Source organism: Planococcus citri, chromosome 2 (genome assembly GCF_950023065.1).
Source record: "Planococcus citri chromosome 2, ihPlaCitr1.1, whole genome shotgun sequence".
NCBI classification, from domain to species: Eukaryota; Metazoa; Arthropoda; class Insecta; order Hemiptera; family Pseudococcidae; genus Planococcus; species Planococcus citri.
In genome coordinates, this window is record NC_088678.1 from 34,051,759 (window position 1) to 34,069,016 (window position 17,258).

The 17,258-nt window shown below is 34.0% G+C and overlaps 1 protein-coding gene and 1 long non-coding RNA gene across 2 annotated transcripts; both read left to right on the forward strand.

Moving 5' to 3' along the window:
* The first annotated feature begins 353 nt into the window (after positions 1-353).
* On the forward strand, positions 354-2,812 carry LOC135833696 (uncharacterized). Its single transcript, XR_010556519.1, has 3 exons — positions 354-493; positions 583-672; positions 1,224-2,812. It is a non-coding gene; the product is annotated as an uncharacterized LOC135833696 (long non-coding RNA).
* A 3,449-nt stretch (positions 2,813-6,261) lies between these two features.
* LOC135833698 (uncharacterized) lies at positions 6,262-9,069 on the forward strand. Its single transcript, XM_065347456.1, has 5 exons — positions 6,262-6,736; positions 6,877-7,089; positions 7,372-7,440; positions 8,672-8,761; positions 8,878-9,069. The coding sequence occupies exons 1-5, from the start codon at positions 6,284-6,286 to the stop codon at positions 8,923-8,925; spliced, it is 873 nt and encodes a 290-aa protein (XP_065203528.1). The 5' UTR covers positions 6,262-6,283; the 3' UTR covers positions 8,926-9,069.
* The last annotated feature ends 8,189 nt before the right edge of the window (positions 9,070-17,258 follow it).

The following is a 17,258-nucleotide window of genomic DNA, read 5'->3' on the forward strand; positions in this document are numbered from 1 at the left end:
AAGTTTCCTATTTGGATGGCTGCTTGGAATGTCATTGTAAGGATTATATTCATATTGCCGGTATTCGTTTGCTGTGAATATTTGTCTTATAATGTAAGTTGATCAATATTTTATGAACATTTCTGGTGTTATTTGTTGCCCGAGTCCAAAGCCCAAATTATAGAAGGTGTTATTTTTTAATCACTGAAGTGGAAAAAAAATTAAAAGTTCAAAAACTGTAGATAGAGCTCAAATGTTTTTTTTTTCTATTTTTAGTAGATATAGGTAGTTTAATACATAAGGTAGTTGAATTTGAAAAAATCAAAACTAAATAGGTAGGTACCTTCTGTTTTATAAATGAAATTCATTTTTCATATTTTATTTTTAATAATTCGTAAACTACTGATCACTTCGATTCGATTTTAATTTTTGATGTTTTTTTTAGATAAATAAAACAGTAGAATTAATTCAAGAAATTGTTACACTTCATCAGCCATCTTGCTTAGATTGCATCGTAAGCAGCCTACTGCAATTTTAGCAAAGCTATCGTTTGTGCCTGCATAGGGATTCTCAATTAATTGTAAAAATGGTTTCATATTTCAGTTTCAAAGTTTAACTTTACGATTACAACATCAGAATACAACGACTCAAATATGTGGATTTTTAAACATTACATATCGTAGTTTTTTAACGGTAAGAGCTTAGACTAAAGTTGATAGGTACCTACTACGAAATATTGTCGGTAGCTAGAGTAAAGTGCCCAAATGTTGCCACCTGCCCTGAAGTGGTCACTTCGGTATTCAATTGGAAAAATAAAGAGCCAAGTAGGGATCTGGTTAAGTTTGAATTTTTCGGTTTGATCATTTAAAAATTTACTGAAGGTTTCAGAACTGCTCAAAATTGTTCGAAACTGTTTCTAATCGATTTAGCAATTCGAAAATGGGGTTCCAATTTTAATCTTCCTAGCTTAATTTGGTGAAATTTTGTTCTTTATTTTTCAAAATGGATTCTTTTGAATTTTTGCAACTTTTAAATGGTCACTTTTAGGCAAAAATTGCATTTTTCAAAAAGAAATGTTATCCAAAAATTCGATATATTTTTCAAAAATCAGCATTATGACTTTGAAGACAGTATAAAGTGTGATCTATGGCTTTTATCTAAATGAAAAATCCTCTGAGGGGCCACATTTGGGCTTTTTACCTCAAAGTGCCTTTAAAACCTTATAAATGGGATATTATTTTCAGATCATGACCACTGCCTTGGCGTTTTTATTGTTGCAATTGCAATTTTGAAAATTTCAGAGAAAAGACAAATGTTTGTAGCGTTCTTTTGTGAAGGATCTCAAAAGCCAATTCACTTATTTATTCGAAAAAGTAACGAAAAAAAACAACTCGTTCAAGATGAGTGATAAGTACCTATTTTTACCTACCTAGGTTTACAGACTGAAAGTAATTTTTTAATTTGAATAAAAATCATACGAATTCATTTTCAATTTATTTATTTAAACCTACGCGTCAATTTTTGCAAAACAAATCGATAAATTTCAATTTCATTCCAATCATCATTCGACTTTGTCAAAGCCTTGAATCTTTTGAGTATACCTATCTAGTTTCAAATTGACAACCTTTACTATTGTCATTTTTACTCCACAAGGTTAACATGTTCGCATTTATTACTTATCCTACCTACTCAATATTGTCAAATGCTGTACGAACCTACCTATTTTTTCAGAGTTCTCCACACATTTAAAGACTCATGTACAATGACAAAACGAACAGCCAATTTTAAAACGAGTTTATTCAATTTGATCAAGTTATTTAACTCAGCGAGTAAATTGACCGGATTCTCCGTTACAAAATGCGACGATTCATTATTGTCTAAAATTCTCCATGAAATATTTTTTTTCGTGTTATCGTTCTTTGCGCTTTATTGTACGATACGGGCAGAAATGTGGTGTGTAAAATTTTTAAAAATGGACTTGGATGTGAAAAAACTAGTAGTATTTACTGTCAGCCAACTCATAATATTATTACCACTCAGTTGCTTATTATATTACAGATTATGTGATTTACCCGTTTGGAAAATTATATTAAAAGCTAAACATCTCGAAGAAAAACTAATCATTTGCGATATATGTTTAGAAATAAGACGTATCGGCTCTATCGGTTTGTTTTTCTGGTTTTTTCACTTTTTTAGCATCATGGGTATGATGTATTACTCATTGTGGCCTACTTTTGTTTTTTTTTTGGTTGATATGATATGTATGTTTTATTTCGAAGCCTGGATAACCATCCCGTATTTACAATTTTTGGGATGGATTTGTTTTTTGTGCTATGTGTCGTGTAAGGTGCAACATAACATCGTCGATATCAATAAATTGGATTATTTAGCGGATTCTGATTTATACCGAGTGAAGAATAGGTTCGATAGGATGACTTGGGAAGGATACGAATCCGATAGAGTGATACAGATTAAAAGAATAATTGGGCTTCTGAAGCAAGTGAGTAGGTACCTATATACTGGGGGTCTTTTGACTCGATAATTGGTGGGTATGATGGAAATGGTTTGCTACGTTTGTTCTTATTGCCTGAAGAAAATTTCATTTTTTTTTTTTTAGGTATTGAACATTGCTAATGAGTTATCAGCTGCGTATGGAATCACAGTGTTGATTTATATTCTGAGTTATGTTTCGAGAGTCCTCATACAGTTTTACGATTTAATTGATAAAGACGCTCAGAATTTTCCTGTGTGGCTGGCTGGCTGGAATGTCATTGGCAGGATTGTATTCTTGTTACCTTTGTTCATTAGTTGCGAACAATTGACTTATAATGTGAGTGAATAATTTTTTTTAATGCGATAAGTTTTTTAGAACTAGTCTAATTTTTTAAATGCCCGGAGCCGGGAAATATCGAAGATTGCGATTGGGCAGTACCTCTACCTACCTATACTAGGTACTCGTAACTTGAGAAATCATGCCTACTCATGTACAATAGGTCCTAAAATACTGTTTGGGAGGAGGTTATTGAAGGGAGGGAGTAAAATACCTAAAAGTATATGGTGATATGGGTCACCCATAATAAGTATAAAAAAAAAGAACTTTATTATGTATTGTGCATGTGACATTTTTTTTTATTGTTTCAGGTGAATGAAACTGTAAAACTAATTGAAGAAATTGTTACACTTCATCAGCCATCATGCTTAGATTGCATTGTGGGTACCAAATTTAAAATATTTATGAAATAAACTTCAAACTTGTGGTGAAATCTAAAAAAAAGAACATACCTACCTATTTTCAAATTTATAATGGAATACTCACAAGGGAACCTCTTGAGGTGTCCGCCTCCGATTTGAACGGGGCCGCGATTTTTTGAAAGAGCTTGGTCTAAAACCTCCAAAACCAAATTATCAGCTGCTCAACTTCATATCTCGATATTTGGCGAACGTTTGAAAATTCAAAATTGACTCTTTTTGGTGATTTATACTTTTTTCAAAAAAGTACTTAGGTACATGATCAGTAAAAACGATCAAAATAAGTCCCAAAACTAATATTAATTCCCCAAATCCAAATTTTACCATTTCCAGCCATTCTGGAGCCTCCAGCGCGATTTTTCAATTTCTCCAGAATTTTCAATTTGCTCCAGAAGGCGTGAATATGAAGTTGGGCTGCTGAAAATCGAGTTGTGTGTTATACTCGACCTGTTTAACGAATTTATCCACATTTGACCCGATTCTGGAGGGGACACCTCAAGAGTGTTTTTTTGACCAGCATTTTTCCAAAATGAAAATACTTACCTAGGTATTTAAAAATCAAAAATTTCTTGTTTGTGAGAAAACTTTTGAAATTTGCGCGAATCGCTGTATTTCATCATTAATTAACTCCCCAAGAGCGAATTTCGACATTTCCAGCCTTTCTGGAGCCTCCCTTTAATTTGTTGGATATTTTTATTGTGAAAAAATCTGGTCAAAAAACCACTCTTGAGGTGTCCCCTCCAGAATCGGGTCAAATGTGGATAAATTCGTTGAACAGGTCGAGTATAACATACAACTCGATTTTCAGCTGCCCAACTTTATATTAACGTCTTCTGGAGCAAATTAAAAATTCTGGAGAAATTGGAAAATCGCGCTGGAGGCTCCAGAATGGCTGGAAATGACGAAATTTGGATTTGGGGAATTAACATCAGTTTCAAGATTTATTTTGATCATTTTTTTTTTACTGATCTTGTACGTACTTTTTTCAAAAAAGTATAAATCACCAAAAAGAGTCAATTTTGAATTTTCAAACGTTCGCCAAATATCGAGATATGAAGTTGAGCAGCTGAAAATTTGGTTTTGGGGGTTTTAGACCATGCTCTTTCAAAAAATCGCGGTCCCGTTCAAATCGGAGGCGGACACCTCAAGAGGTTCCCTTGTCAGTCAAACATTTTGAACAAAATAGCAATTTGTATTTGGTACCTTCTTTTTTCTTTAGAAAAATGTGATTTTTTTTCAAATAAAATTTGTGAAGATGAAGAATTGCATAGAAAAGTGAATAAACCTTAAAAATTTTGTTTTCTGCAATTTGAAGTTTGAAATTTACGAGGCTTTGCATTTTTTGTATTTCAACTTGAAAACGCTCTTCTAATTTTTAGCGATTAAAACTTTTTTAAAAAAATTTTATGTGGCTGGGGCGTAAAATTTGAAAAATTCAATTTTTCAAATTATTCATTCTCGAGACAAGCTTAACTGGCAGAGTCAATTTGAAAAACCGAAAGAACGTACCAAGGAAAATTTGAGTTTAATTTAATTTTTCGAATTTTGACTTTTTAAAAATTCAAATGTAAAAAATTTAAAAAATTAGCTCTTGTTTTGGTTTAAGTAGAACACTCAAAGGTTAAATATGATAGGTGCCCTATTTTTAACGTTAGATACAAATCCGCTGGTGAAAGTTTCAAGCCAAAAAAAAAAAATTAAAAAAATGAAAACAAGAATTAAATTTTGGAATTACTTATTAGTTGAAACAAATTTCAGGAAATTGTGATTTTTTTTCTGTTTCAGTTTCGCGGTTTAATTCTTAGATTACAACACCAGAGCACCACGATTCAAATATGTGGATTTTTAAATATAACATACAGTAGTTTTTTAACGGTAAGAAAGTACCATGAATTAAAAATAGATACCTACCTAACCTACCTACTACCTAGGTACTGAACATATAGATGGTCACTTGTCAATTTTTTGAGTATTGTTATGTACCTATCTAGATCTACGTATATTGTATACCTATCTCCTGACTCAATTCTATTCTTTCAGATTATGACCACTGCCTTAGCGTTCCTGCTGTTTCAGTTGCAATTTTGAAATATTCGCAAAAAATTCAAAATACCTACCCGTAAAAAGTAGGTTTAACGTCTTTCTTACTTCTTGTAACATTTTATTAAACATTTTGTACATATAGTATCGTTTGAATTTTTAAACAAAAAAAAAGGTGTGTAGCTGAACTATAAAGTATGTACTTATCTAGAATTTCTGTGAGTAGGGTATTTAATTAACCTAGACGTGTTTCAGAAAAAAAAAATTGAAGGAATACTTGTTTAGTCGCGATAGTACCTACATATAAATATATATTTTTTTACAGAATTTGATACTACGAGTAGATTTTTACAAATTTAAATAAAAATGATACGATTAAATTCTCAATTTATTTGATCGAAACTTCACATCACTCACATTAGTTGAGGTACTTATACTTACGTATATTTGGGAAATAAAAAACTCAATAATTTTCGAGGTTATACAACATAATCTCTTGACCTTGTCAAAGGCTCGAATCTTTAGGCATTGTACTTTTTATCGAATGATATGACATCAAAACGTTGTTTGCATTTATTGCTTTAGGTACTTACGTGCTTGTTCTTGCCAACGTAACGATGTCGATTTATGTAGGAAGACGTTTGAAGACTTCTCTTATCAGTTAAACACTCTCCATCGTTTTGTACATGTTCTAACCATGTAGGCGATCTACAATGGCAAAACTATGACAAAAAGAACTAAACCTACTGATATTAAATCGAATATTTTATATTTGATAAATCTATTCAATTTTCTCAGCAAGTGCATCGGGTTTTCGATTACAAAATCCGACGATTCATTTTTTAGTAAATTTTTACGCGAAATTGTTTTCTTCGGGTTATCATTATTCGCGTTATATTGCACGATTCGGGCAGAATTATGGTGCATACGAGTCTTGAATATAGGGTTAGATATGAAAAAACTTGTTGTATTTGTCGTAAATCAACTCGTGATATTTTCACCTCTCAGTTGCCTAATGTATTACAGATTTTGCGATTTGCATGTTTGGAAAATCATTCTAAAAGTCAGACGTTTGGAAGAAAATCTCATCTTTTGCAATCTGTATCTTGAAATTAGACGTATCGGTTCTATGGGTGTATTTTTTTGGTTCTTTCAGTTTTTCGTCATCATGGGCACGATGTATTACACGTTATGGCCTACTTTGGTGTTTTTTTTAATCGACTCGATTTGTATGTTTTATTTCGAAGCCTGGGTGACCATTCCGTATTTGCAATTTGTGGGGTGGATTAGTTTTTTATGCTATGTATCGTGTCGAGTGCAGCATAGAACAGTAGATATCAATAAATTGGAATATTTAACGAATTCTGATTTTTGCGAAGTAAAAAGCAGACTGGCCAAGATGACTTGGGAAGGATATGAATTTGAGAAAGTTAAACAGATTAAAAAAACTATCGGGCTTATGAAGCTAGTGAGTCATAGATTAACTTACTAGATTCAAATTGATTGTATAAATACTTACGTACCTATATTAATACTTATATAGTATAAGTAGGTACCTATATTGCTTCGTTTGCGATGAACTATTTTAATAAAATTTGCTTTTTTCAGGTTTTGAGTATTTCTAGTGAATTATCAGCAGCGTATGGAACGACAGTTTTATTTTATATTGCAAATTATGTATCAAGATCAATCATACAATTTTATGATCTGATTGATAAAGATGCTCAGAAGTTTCCCATGTGGATGTCTGCGTGGAATGTCATGGTCAGGATCATATTTTTATTGCCTTTGTTCATTTGTTGCGAACATCTGACTTATAATGTGAGTTGATAATTTTTCAAAAATGTATTAATTATTTTAGGGATATGAGAAATTCCTGAGTAATGTGTGAGACTTGCCTTACAAGGACCCGACAATCTTAACTTTGAAAAACATTTCATTACGAAACCTACTTGAGTACTTATTGTTTTGTTTTGAAATTCTGACATTCTGAATGAGTATTCGGGGGAATGTGGTTTTTTCATTTCATTTTAATTTTGTTCAAAGTTCGTATTTTTTATTTTTTTAAAATCGTGTCTACAAAACTTCTCTTTGTGATTTCAGGTGAATAAAACTGTAAAAATAATTCAAGAAATCGTTACACTTCATCAGCCATCGTGCTTAGATTGCATTGTGGGTAACAATTTTGTAAATGTAAATTACTTTTTCAAACGTGTGATGAATATAATTACTTACCTACGTCTGGAAAAAATATTTCCCCAAAAATAATGTCTTGGTCACTCTGTCACCAATTTTACCCATTTTTTTTTCGTAACTAGAGCAGCTCAGAAAAAATGTTGTTGCCCTGATGAAAAATGCAGAGGTATACAGTGATTTGAATTTTCTCAGGTTTATCTAAAAGTTATCTAATTCGATGAACAAATTAAATGGTCGGTTATTATCTCATATAGTGGAACCTTTAAAATTGACATTTTTTGATTTGAACAAAACCAAGTCAGGCCGTATCCAAATTTTCAGATCTTAAAGTTCATTTTTTAAATTTTTGGTGAATTTTTGAAAATTTAAAAAAATTTAGAAAAATTATTTTCAGGATCAATGTGAAAAATTCCTTCAATCAACACCCATACATAAACAACTAGGTACTAGTTTTGGGCTATTCTTGAGCTTCTAGCAATTTTTCAATCTTCTCCAGAAATTTCAAATCATTCTAGAGGGGCCAAAAATGAACTTTAGAAGGAATCAACTTTCCAAAGAAGGTACATAATAACAATTTTTTTGGGCGAAATATCCCTTGATGTGTTCACACGATCACTCGACTCGAAATCAATCGCAATTTCATCTGTTTGGAGCCTCCAGCGAGTTTTCAAATTTCTCCAGCAAATCGTTCTAGAGGTGCCAAAAATGAACTTCCAAAACGATCGAGAGGGTGGCCAATAAGCCTCGACTTGAGTTGAAGTGCATTTCTAGTCCTTCCAGAGCAATTTGAGCTTTCTGGAGAAAATTGAAAAATCTCTGGAGGCTTCAGAATAGATTAAAATTACTTTGTTGATGTGTTACAATTACTAATTATTTTTTTCAATTCCAAATCCGATGTTATGAATAATAATTTTTGGAGTCATTTTCACCGTATCAAGCATAGGTAGGCTCTTAGAACCTATTTTTTTACTCTTTAATTTTGAAATAATTGATTGATTAAAAACAATTATTTGATCAACCAGAATGGAAATCTGAAATATGTATATATGTATTTTTTGCTCAAACTTTGGTTAAGTAACTACCCTACCTATTCTAAAAAATCACAGATTTTTCAATTTTAAAAATACCCAGTTTTGAGAAAAACTTGAAAATAATCTCCTCTCAATTACCTAATCTACAAACTGATATGAATTTGTTTTGGTTTCAGTTTCAAAGTTTAACTTTAAGATTAAAACACCAGAGCACCACAATACGAATATGCGGATTTTTGAACATAACGTACAGTAGTTTTCTGATGGTGAGTGTCATAAGTGGTAGCCCTATGGATTGAAATGTGACTGTCTATTTTTGATACATTTTAATTTTTTAATTCATACCTACACTCAGGCATTTCATTTGATCATGTTCTTTCAGATTATGACAACTGCATTAGCATTCTTACTGCTTCAATTACAATTTTAAAATGGAGCTTAAAAAAGTCATCGTGTGATTAATAAAATATACCTTGGTCCCTAAACTATTTTAATAACAAATGTAACTACCTTTTTAAATACTTATTTTGTAAATAAATTTTGCTTGATATTTTGTACTCGAAGTTTTGATTAAATAAAAGTACCTATCTATTTAGTGCGTGATGATCAGTTTTCTAATTTTTTTTTTTTTTTTTTTTTTTTAGTCTACACGAACAAATACTTAGGTACCTACTTCGAGTTATGACACTTAATTCAAGTTTATTGTCATTTTTTCTTGTCAAATGATTATTTTCACATAAAAAGATATGAAAATATTTTTTCAAGTATTTATACAAATATTCGTAGGCTACAATAGAAACGCTATAGAGTTGTTATTTTTATTAAAACTGAAATTTGACAGTTCAATTATACCTATTTGCCTTAGTACCTATTCTTTTCCATCGACTGCAGGCATTTCAGTCTAGTCGCGATGGCAAAACAACTCGCAGGTCCGAGTATTTTGAATTTATTCGATATTTTTAATTCAATTAGTAAATATTCCGGATTCTATGTAGTAAAACCCGACGATTCGTTTTTAAGTATATCTCTCCGCGAAATTATTTTCTTCTCGTTATTTTCTTTCTCAAGTCTGATCACCGTTCAAGTCGAAATATGGTTTGTTTTAGTTTTGAAAATGAATCCCACTCTGAGAAAAGTAGTCATCTTTGTAATTTCACAAATTATCGTTATAGCGCCTATTAGTTGTTTATTATGTTTTAGACTACGTGATTTTACCATTTGGAAAATAGTTCTAAGGGTTAAGAATCTCGAAGAGAATCTTATATTTTGTAATATGCGTCTGAATTTACGTATTATCGGTTTCATCGGATTATTTTTCTGGTTATTTGAATTGTTTGTGATTTTAAGCTTGGATTTGGGCGCGTTTTGGTACATGATAGATAATTTGTTGATTGCTATGGTACGTTTTTACTATTTCGAGGCTTGGGTAATGATTCCGTGTTTACAGTTCGTGCTTTGGATATCTTTTCTGAGTCAGGTGTTGCATCGTGTACAATTTGAAATCATCGAGATTAATCAGTTGGCGTATTTGAAGTCGTTGAATTTGTGTATCGTTAAAGAAAGGGTTAGTAGGATGACTTGTAAAGGGTACGATTTTGAAAGGGTGGTTCAGATCAGAAGATTTATCAGTGTTATGAAACAAGTGAGTTGGAAAGTGGTACGTGGTACTCAGACCTTTGAGACCTAGGTACCTACCTATGTACCTATTTTCAGAATAATAGGCTTGGAACTCGAAGGCAAATGAAGTTAATTGAAGATTACTTTTTACTTTTATTAGGTGTTGAAAATTTCGAGAGAATTATCAACCGCTTATGGAACGACAGTTTTCATCTTCATCGTGCAGTATATATCCAGAATCATTTTGCAATTTTACGATCTCATTGATAAAGATGCTCAGCAAGCTCCATTTGGGATGGCTGTTTGGAATGTGTTATCCAGACTGGTCGTCTTATTACCTGTGTTCATTTGTTGCGAACAATTTTCTCATAATGTAGGTGAATTTTTTCGCTGCAAATTTGTACGTACCTATCGCTGTCATTGCTTCATTTTGTTTTTGTGTGAAGTTGGTTGGAAATATTTGAATCAAAGTTGATCGTGCGAATGTACATTTTTCCCTACCTAAAATTTATTATTAAGGCCCAATGGTTTTGGTAATGCAATGGATAATGGAATAGGTATACATTAGGTATATGTAGGCTACAAATTCATAATAATGAATTAAAAAATGTTCTGGAAAAATATTCCTAAAAGGCCAACTCATTGTTCAAGTGCTTAATTGTTTTACGTCTACCTAGAGGTCTGCGCCGCCGACCCACGCCGCCGCAGCCGATGAATTTCTGAGGGGCTGACTCGCCGCCGCCGAAAAAAATTCATGGTGGCGCGCCGCTGGCCGCCGCCGCCAACGATTTTCCGGCGGCGTGAGTCGGCGTTGGGCTATTTTTTCGTTGATTTTAGTCTTTTTCATTGATTTTAGTCACTTTTTTGTGTTTCATAGAAAAATTAGAAATTGATGTTTTTTGAGGAAGATTTCTCCTGAAAAAAAAAATCACTTTTTAGAGCTCACATAACAATAAACCAAGAAAATTCATGTGTTTTCATTTTTCATCATACTTTGAGCCCTGTTTCATCGGCGTAGAGGGCCACGCCGGCGCGCCGATTCACGCCGCCGCCGCCGACCAATTTTACCCATTACGCCGCCGCCACTGTTTTTCCGTCGGCGCAGACCTCTACCTACCTATTTTGTTATCGAAGATGTCATGATGAATAATCAGTTTGACCCGATTATGCTTCTAGGTGAATAGAACCGTAGAACTTATTCAAGAAATTGTTATGCTTTATCAGCCATCTCGTTTGGATGGTATCGTAAGTATGGGCATTAGCTCAACATTTTTCCATTGATAATTACAATTAGCTATTTGATAACAAAATGTAAGTTTACCTATGTTCATTTTTTTTTGTGTTCATAATAATTATGAGATCATTACACCCGAGTTTATGTTCATGTTTTCAAATCATCCGTTAATTGAAAGTAAACGGAGTCAAAGAGAGTAGATGAATAATGAAAGTCTGCGTTTCTTTACTTTGATTTTCTCTGATGTTTTAAAAAAAAATCAAAACCTTTCAGAACGACTTGAAATCATCATAGCCAAATCAAACTTTTGATTTTTTTCATACATGTAGCTCAATGTGGAATTTTCAAAACTTTGCTCAGTATCTCCTATTTGATAAATGGATTTAAATAGGTATCTTATTTTTTCTGACCTTACAATTAGTGTGAAATAAATTTTTTCTGCTGCGAATGATTACATTAAACTTAGAGTTAGTAGGTAGTTATTTTTCTATTGAAACTTTACTTAAAATCGTTTTGGTTTCAGTTCCAAAATTTAACTCTAAGATTACAACACCAGAGGTCCACGATTCAATTATGTGGATTTTTAAATATAACGTATAGAAGTTTTTTAACGGTAAGTTTTACAGCACAGGTACCTAGGTATACTTTATGGGTTTAATAAGTCAATTTTTTGGTCTTACTTTATTCAATTGTATTCTTTCAGATCATGACAACTGCTTTAGCGTTTTTACTGTTTCAGTTACAATTTTAAAGGCTCAACGAAAGTAGATATCAGATTGCAGTTCTTTGTTAGATGAAAAACTTCCTCAATAGACACCAATAAATTCAAATTGTTTTGCTGTTAAGTAATTGTTGTTTTTTGTCTTCAAATAAAGAGGGTTCAAGGGTTCAATTATTTCTCAGGCGTCTAAAAATCATGAAATTTTGTCGGATTGGTACTCATTTTATTCTCAAAAAAATGAAAAAGTAGTTATTATTCATAAAATAACGTTTCTTCATTTTTATTTATTTGTTTAGGTACCTAGGTACCTAAGCATTTTTGAAAATTGCAGTGTTGAGTTCAACCGGTCAACTGTGAAGTGTGGTCAATCTGAAATTCTGCTCACAAAGAGAGTACAAGTAGGTATATTGTGACCCAAAAACTTCAGAAATAAATTTTATGCTTTCGAGGTCGATTTTTTTAATTTTTTACCAATTGTTGAAAATGCAAAAAATAAGCCATCGACGTTCTAATTTTTCACAAAGTGAATTAAATATTGAGACAATAAGTTGAAAATCGGCTTATATAGTGAAAGTTTCCAGCAGTTTTCTGCAAGAATGGACAATTTTGATTTTTTTTTTTTAAATTTTAGATTATCGTATTAGGTACTTGAATCATGAAATATTACTTGAATGAACACGTTCCTAATCGCTGACGTAGGTAGGTACCTAAGTAAATGGGCACCAGACCTAATAGTGAAACCTACTCATCTATGTGTACGTTGTATTACCTTCCAATTATGTACCATACAAAATTGTATTTATTGCTTGAATAGGTTTGGGAAATATTGATGAGACACTTCATTCCGGTTTTTATAATGTTTTGCGTCATTACATTGTGGTGGTTTGGGAGGTCTTTACTTTGAGGGAGATCTCCGCAAGACCAGCGTGCATATAATAAGCCCAGGGAACCTAAACTTGCCCGATATCCTTGCGAAAGATATCAAATTGCAGTGATGTTGAGACACCTCATAAATGATCATAAGACCGCTAAATGTTCGTAATGTTTTATTCACTTCTCTGGTATAACACACGCGAAGAATTATAATAAAACACACTACACATTATTGAATAAAATACACTTGTAGTATCGACTACAAGCGGAAGCTCTGAACTTGCTACCTTACGCTAGCACCAGTGAAAATATACCTAACGAGCTTTCAAAGCTCAAAGCTCGGAGTGGCGCGTCTCGAACTACTTCGACAGAGTGCACTACTCGTAAGCAGTGCTGCCACTCCGACAGGAACACAACTTCCCTCTAGGCGGAAGCTGCGGGCGCATCCCCTACCGGTACATATGCCCCGCTTCCATTGAAACAGCGTGGACATCGGAGATGCTGGTACATTGAAGCCAAAAATTGGCCAATCGGACAACGGACGGTAGGGCCCCTCTGCCCCGCTTCTATGAACCCGCAGCTTCCAAGATGTTGAATAGCTAGGTTCTTCGGCATCCATCCACGACTTCCAACAAGTCGAATTTTCAATTTTTTTAAACATCTCTGCTGTTTTTTCACGGCACTAGCGACTTAAAATTACCTTAGATGCAAACAATAAATATTAAAACAGGTTACATCTTAGTCGCTAAAGTGCTACAAAATTCACAAACACAAAATATTTACATAAAAAGCAGAGAAATGTACAAATTCAAAATAAATAAAAAATGAATCAAAATCTACAATTGTGCAAAAAACACGCGCTGAGCTGCGTATCAACTGGTTCGATGTAAGGCCAAAACTGCGCCAAAAGCTTTGCCAACACGAGATCGATGAACTCTTCTGCTGGAGCAATTAACAGGTACTTTTTTAATTAATTACGCGTTCCGAATCGTATTTCTTGATGTTAAACTAAACAGGGACTTTCTTCTCTTTCTACAGCAACTTTCCCGGATTCAATCAGCATCGAAATAAGCTCACTGGAGCCAAACGGGGATGACTGTTTTCACCAAGGGCAAACGATCCAAAGTTCATTGGTAATTCCAATTGATCAGAGATGCCGGGAAAATACTCCGATAACCGGAAAAGCATCAGAGAAATTACAGGTACGTTGAATCTTGGTTACGATTCATTTTATTTTCTCTAACATGTTGGCGATATTTTTCAACCTCTCTGTTATCAGCAAGCTGACATTTTTCCAAATTGGAAGTTTTCGGAGCTGGAACCGGAATCCTTTTTTATCATCTCTGCTGCAGTAAGTACCCTATTTACACATCTCTATTTACGCGTACAAAGTGATCTTGTTAGCTTTAGATCGCGTCGCGTTTGTTTTCTCTCGTGTTGTGTTGATTCAGTGCCGCGTTATCGTCACAGACAGCTAGTCGCTCGTTGCTATGTCCACACACAGCTGGGAATATTGGGCTATTCCCACGGACAGCTAGGAACATCTCGCTCTATTCACTGACAGCTGGCCAGTTGCGATTTTTCCAAGTTCAAAAATTGCGATTTTCTCTCATTTTTTCGCAATTGAAAACCTTCTTGCGCCTTTCTCGACCTGTGATCGAACCTGGATTTTGAACATCTCTATTTTTTGTGAAAAATTACTCGTTCAAAATTCCCCAACACATGCTCACGCGATTTTTCAACTTCTCTTGGAAAAAAAAAAAAATTTACAATTATTTACAAAAAATTCTAAACCTATGTGAACTACTAGTTACGATTAGTCAAAATAAATTAAAATAAAACTAGTCATAAATTAAACAAGACTAAATTTTATCCGAAGTGCAACTTTGAAAAAAGAAAAAAAAATTCTAATAACAAAATGAATAACAACGCTTAAATTAGCACTAATTCCCAAACTATCGCGAAAAATACACAGTACTACTTAATCTGAGCACATCAAATCAACGAATGAAAGCTCTAATGCTACAGTTGTGTATCGGAAATTCCATAACAATAGATGAGTTTTTCAAAATGGCGATTTTAAAGATAAACTTTCACATAGCTAAAATTATCTTACTTTTAATCTCATCAAAAATGTTGCACTCGGAGATGAAAGTATATTAACGCTACATGTATGCTAAAAGTAGTTGGCCATGAACGTACCAAAAGCTCATTTCTCACTTAGTTTGGCCTTGGATTGATATTTCGTGAAAGCTTTCACAAAATATGCATGTTCGAAACTTTCCAACATCTCTAAGTGAATAAAATTCAAGGTTTTTCTTCGCTTTTTGTTGCGAGGATTATCAAGGCCATCCCGTGCATTTTTATCTCGCAAGTTCGAGCTTTCAGCGTTGGTAGGTACCTGCTTCGTTCTCGAACGCGTTTCATATCTCTCCCGCGCCGCTTCCCTCTTCTCTTTGTACTCCTCTTCGTCCGGAAACGTTTGTTTGAGACAATCTTCGAGCTTTTTCTCTAGGAGGGGGGGAAGCTTTTTTCGTAATCTCTTTTTTATCTCGCGGAACTCTGCATCATGTTTTGTAACATCTCTTTTAGGTCTCTCTGCTTCGCAATTTTGGCGAATTTTTTCCAGGGTTTTTTCAGGCTGCTTTCGCGAACCTCTTGGTAAATATTCCGGATCTCTGGGGTCATCGACCTCCTCCTCATCAGTATTTTCTTCTTCCATTTCAGCACTCTGATTTGTGGTTTTTTTCTTCGAAAAATCTCTGATTTTTTCCACCAAATCTCTGTTGTTGAATTTTGATCTCTGCTTTAGGTCATTTTTGAGCTCTTCCAACTGGTTTTTATTGAGGTATGACGTCATTTGGCGAGTGTTAACAATTTGCTCGTCAGTAGGATCAGCTACATTTTTGACCATGTAACAATTGCTACCTACATGCTGCTCGACTGTATATGGACCATAGCGTTTTTGAAATAGCTTTTTTGAAAGTCCTTTTTCATATGATGACAAACGATGGGAAGTTAACATGACCAATTCACCATTTTCGAAAATGGTAGGAGGCCCATGTAACTTATTGAAAGCGACCTCATTATTTATTCTCTGCTGCATTCTTTTTTCGCGAATGAAATTCACTAAAGCCTGCTGCTGGGTCATATTTTCAATATTCTCATCAACCACTTCTTGGGTATATACAGCCTTTCTGGCCAATTTGTCAGCTACGAAATTATTATGATCGTATTTTCTCGCCCTTACATGTCTCAACTCGAACTCCTTGAATTTTTTAGAGAGTTCAATGACCTGCTGAAACGCTGCTTTATGATGAACTGGTTTTTTGTTGGTGTTTTTCCAGTTATTTTCTACCCATCTCTTTGAATTGTGATTTACTGCAGTGACCAAATAGTTAGAATCCGAAAATACTTTGAGCTTCTCTATCTGGTTATTTAGGGCAATTTCCATCGCTTTTATCAACGCAATGATTTCTGCCAAATTATTCGAATTTTTGTATTCTGGGTGCACAACTCTTTCCGAAACATTGAAGTCTCCACTAGGTGTCCAACTGATTCCGATACCCGCTATTGCTTCATCTGTGCCATTTTGAGAACAAGCTCCATCCACGGCTACCCAGACAAATCCTTTCTTGTCAACAATGAGCTTTTTTGGATCCATTTTTAGTTTTAGAGCTTCTTCTGACATTATAGATGGAACATCATTGGCACGTTGCTCTTCTCGTAATTTACTCAATTCAAATTTGGCATTTATTCCAGTGTTGGGCACTGGCAAGTCTTGAGCCAAGTTATCAGGGATTCCCCAAACTTCGTTTGGCTTCACTCCGAATTCGGTAGGTGTGTTATTTATTTCATTTTCCACCTGTTTGGCATATTTGTGCCAGCCATGATGAGTATAATCGAAGTCCTCAGCTGATTGGTTGATTTTTACTCTCAGCCTGTCGCCAATTATTCTCATTGTTCTTTCCACTAAGCTTGATTGTGGATTGTACTTGGTGGTGTGGCCAATTTTTACACCATAGGATTTGAGCAAATCATTCCAGGTATCACTCACAAACTGAGTACCATTGTCAGTGATCACTTTGCGCACCTTGTGCCCCAGTTTCTTTATCTCTTCGAGTATCTCTTTCATCGCTTTTGAGACCTCTTCTTTGGTTGCCACAATCAGGGTTTTGAGCCATACTTTGGCAGTAAATACACACTTTACTACTAGCATGTATTTTGGGTCCTTGGCTTTGTTGGCGATTTGGCCAATTAAATCAGCTGACAAGACATCTGCTATGCCATAAGACTCAATTTGAGCATACTCTAGCTT

Bases quoted from the DNA above. Each gene is read 5' to 3' on its own strand.
- LOC135833698 (XM_065347456.1), top strand. From the start codon at position 6,284: ATGTATTACAGATTTTGCGATTTGCATGTTTGGAAAATCATTCTAAAA. The intron at 6,737-6,876 runs GTGAGTCATAGA...TGCTTTTTTCAG, and splicing joins CTATCGGGCTTATGAAGCTA to GTTTTGAGTATTTCTAGTGA. The intron at 8,762-8,877 runs GTGAGTGTCATA...ATGTTCTTTCAG, and splicing joins CGTACAGTAGTTTTCTGATG to ATTATGACAACTGCATTAGC.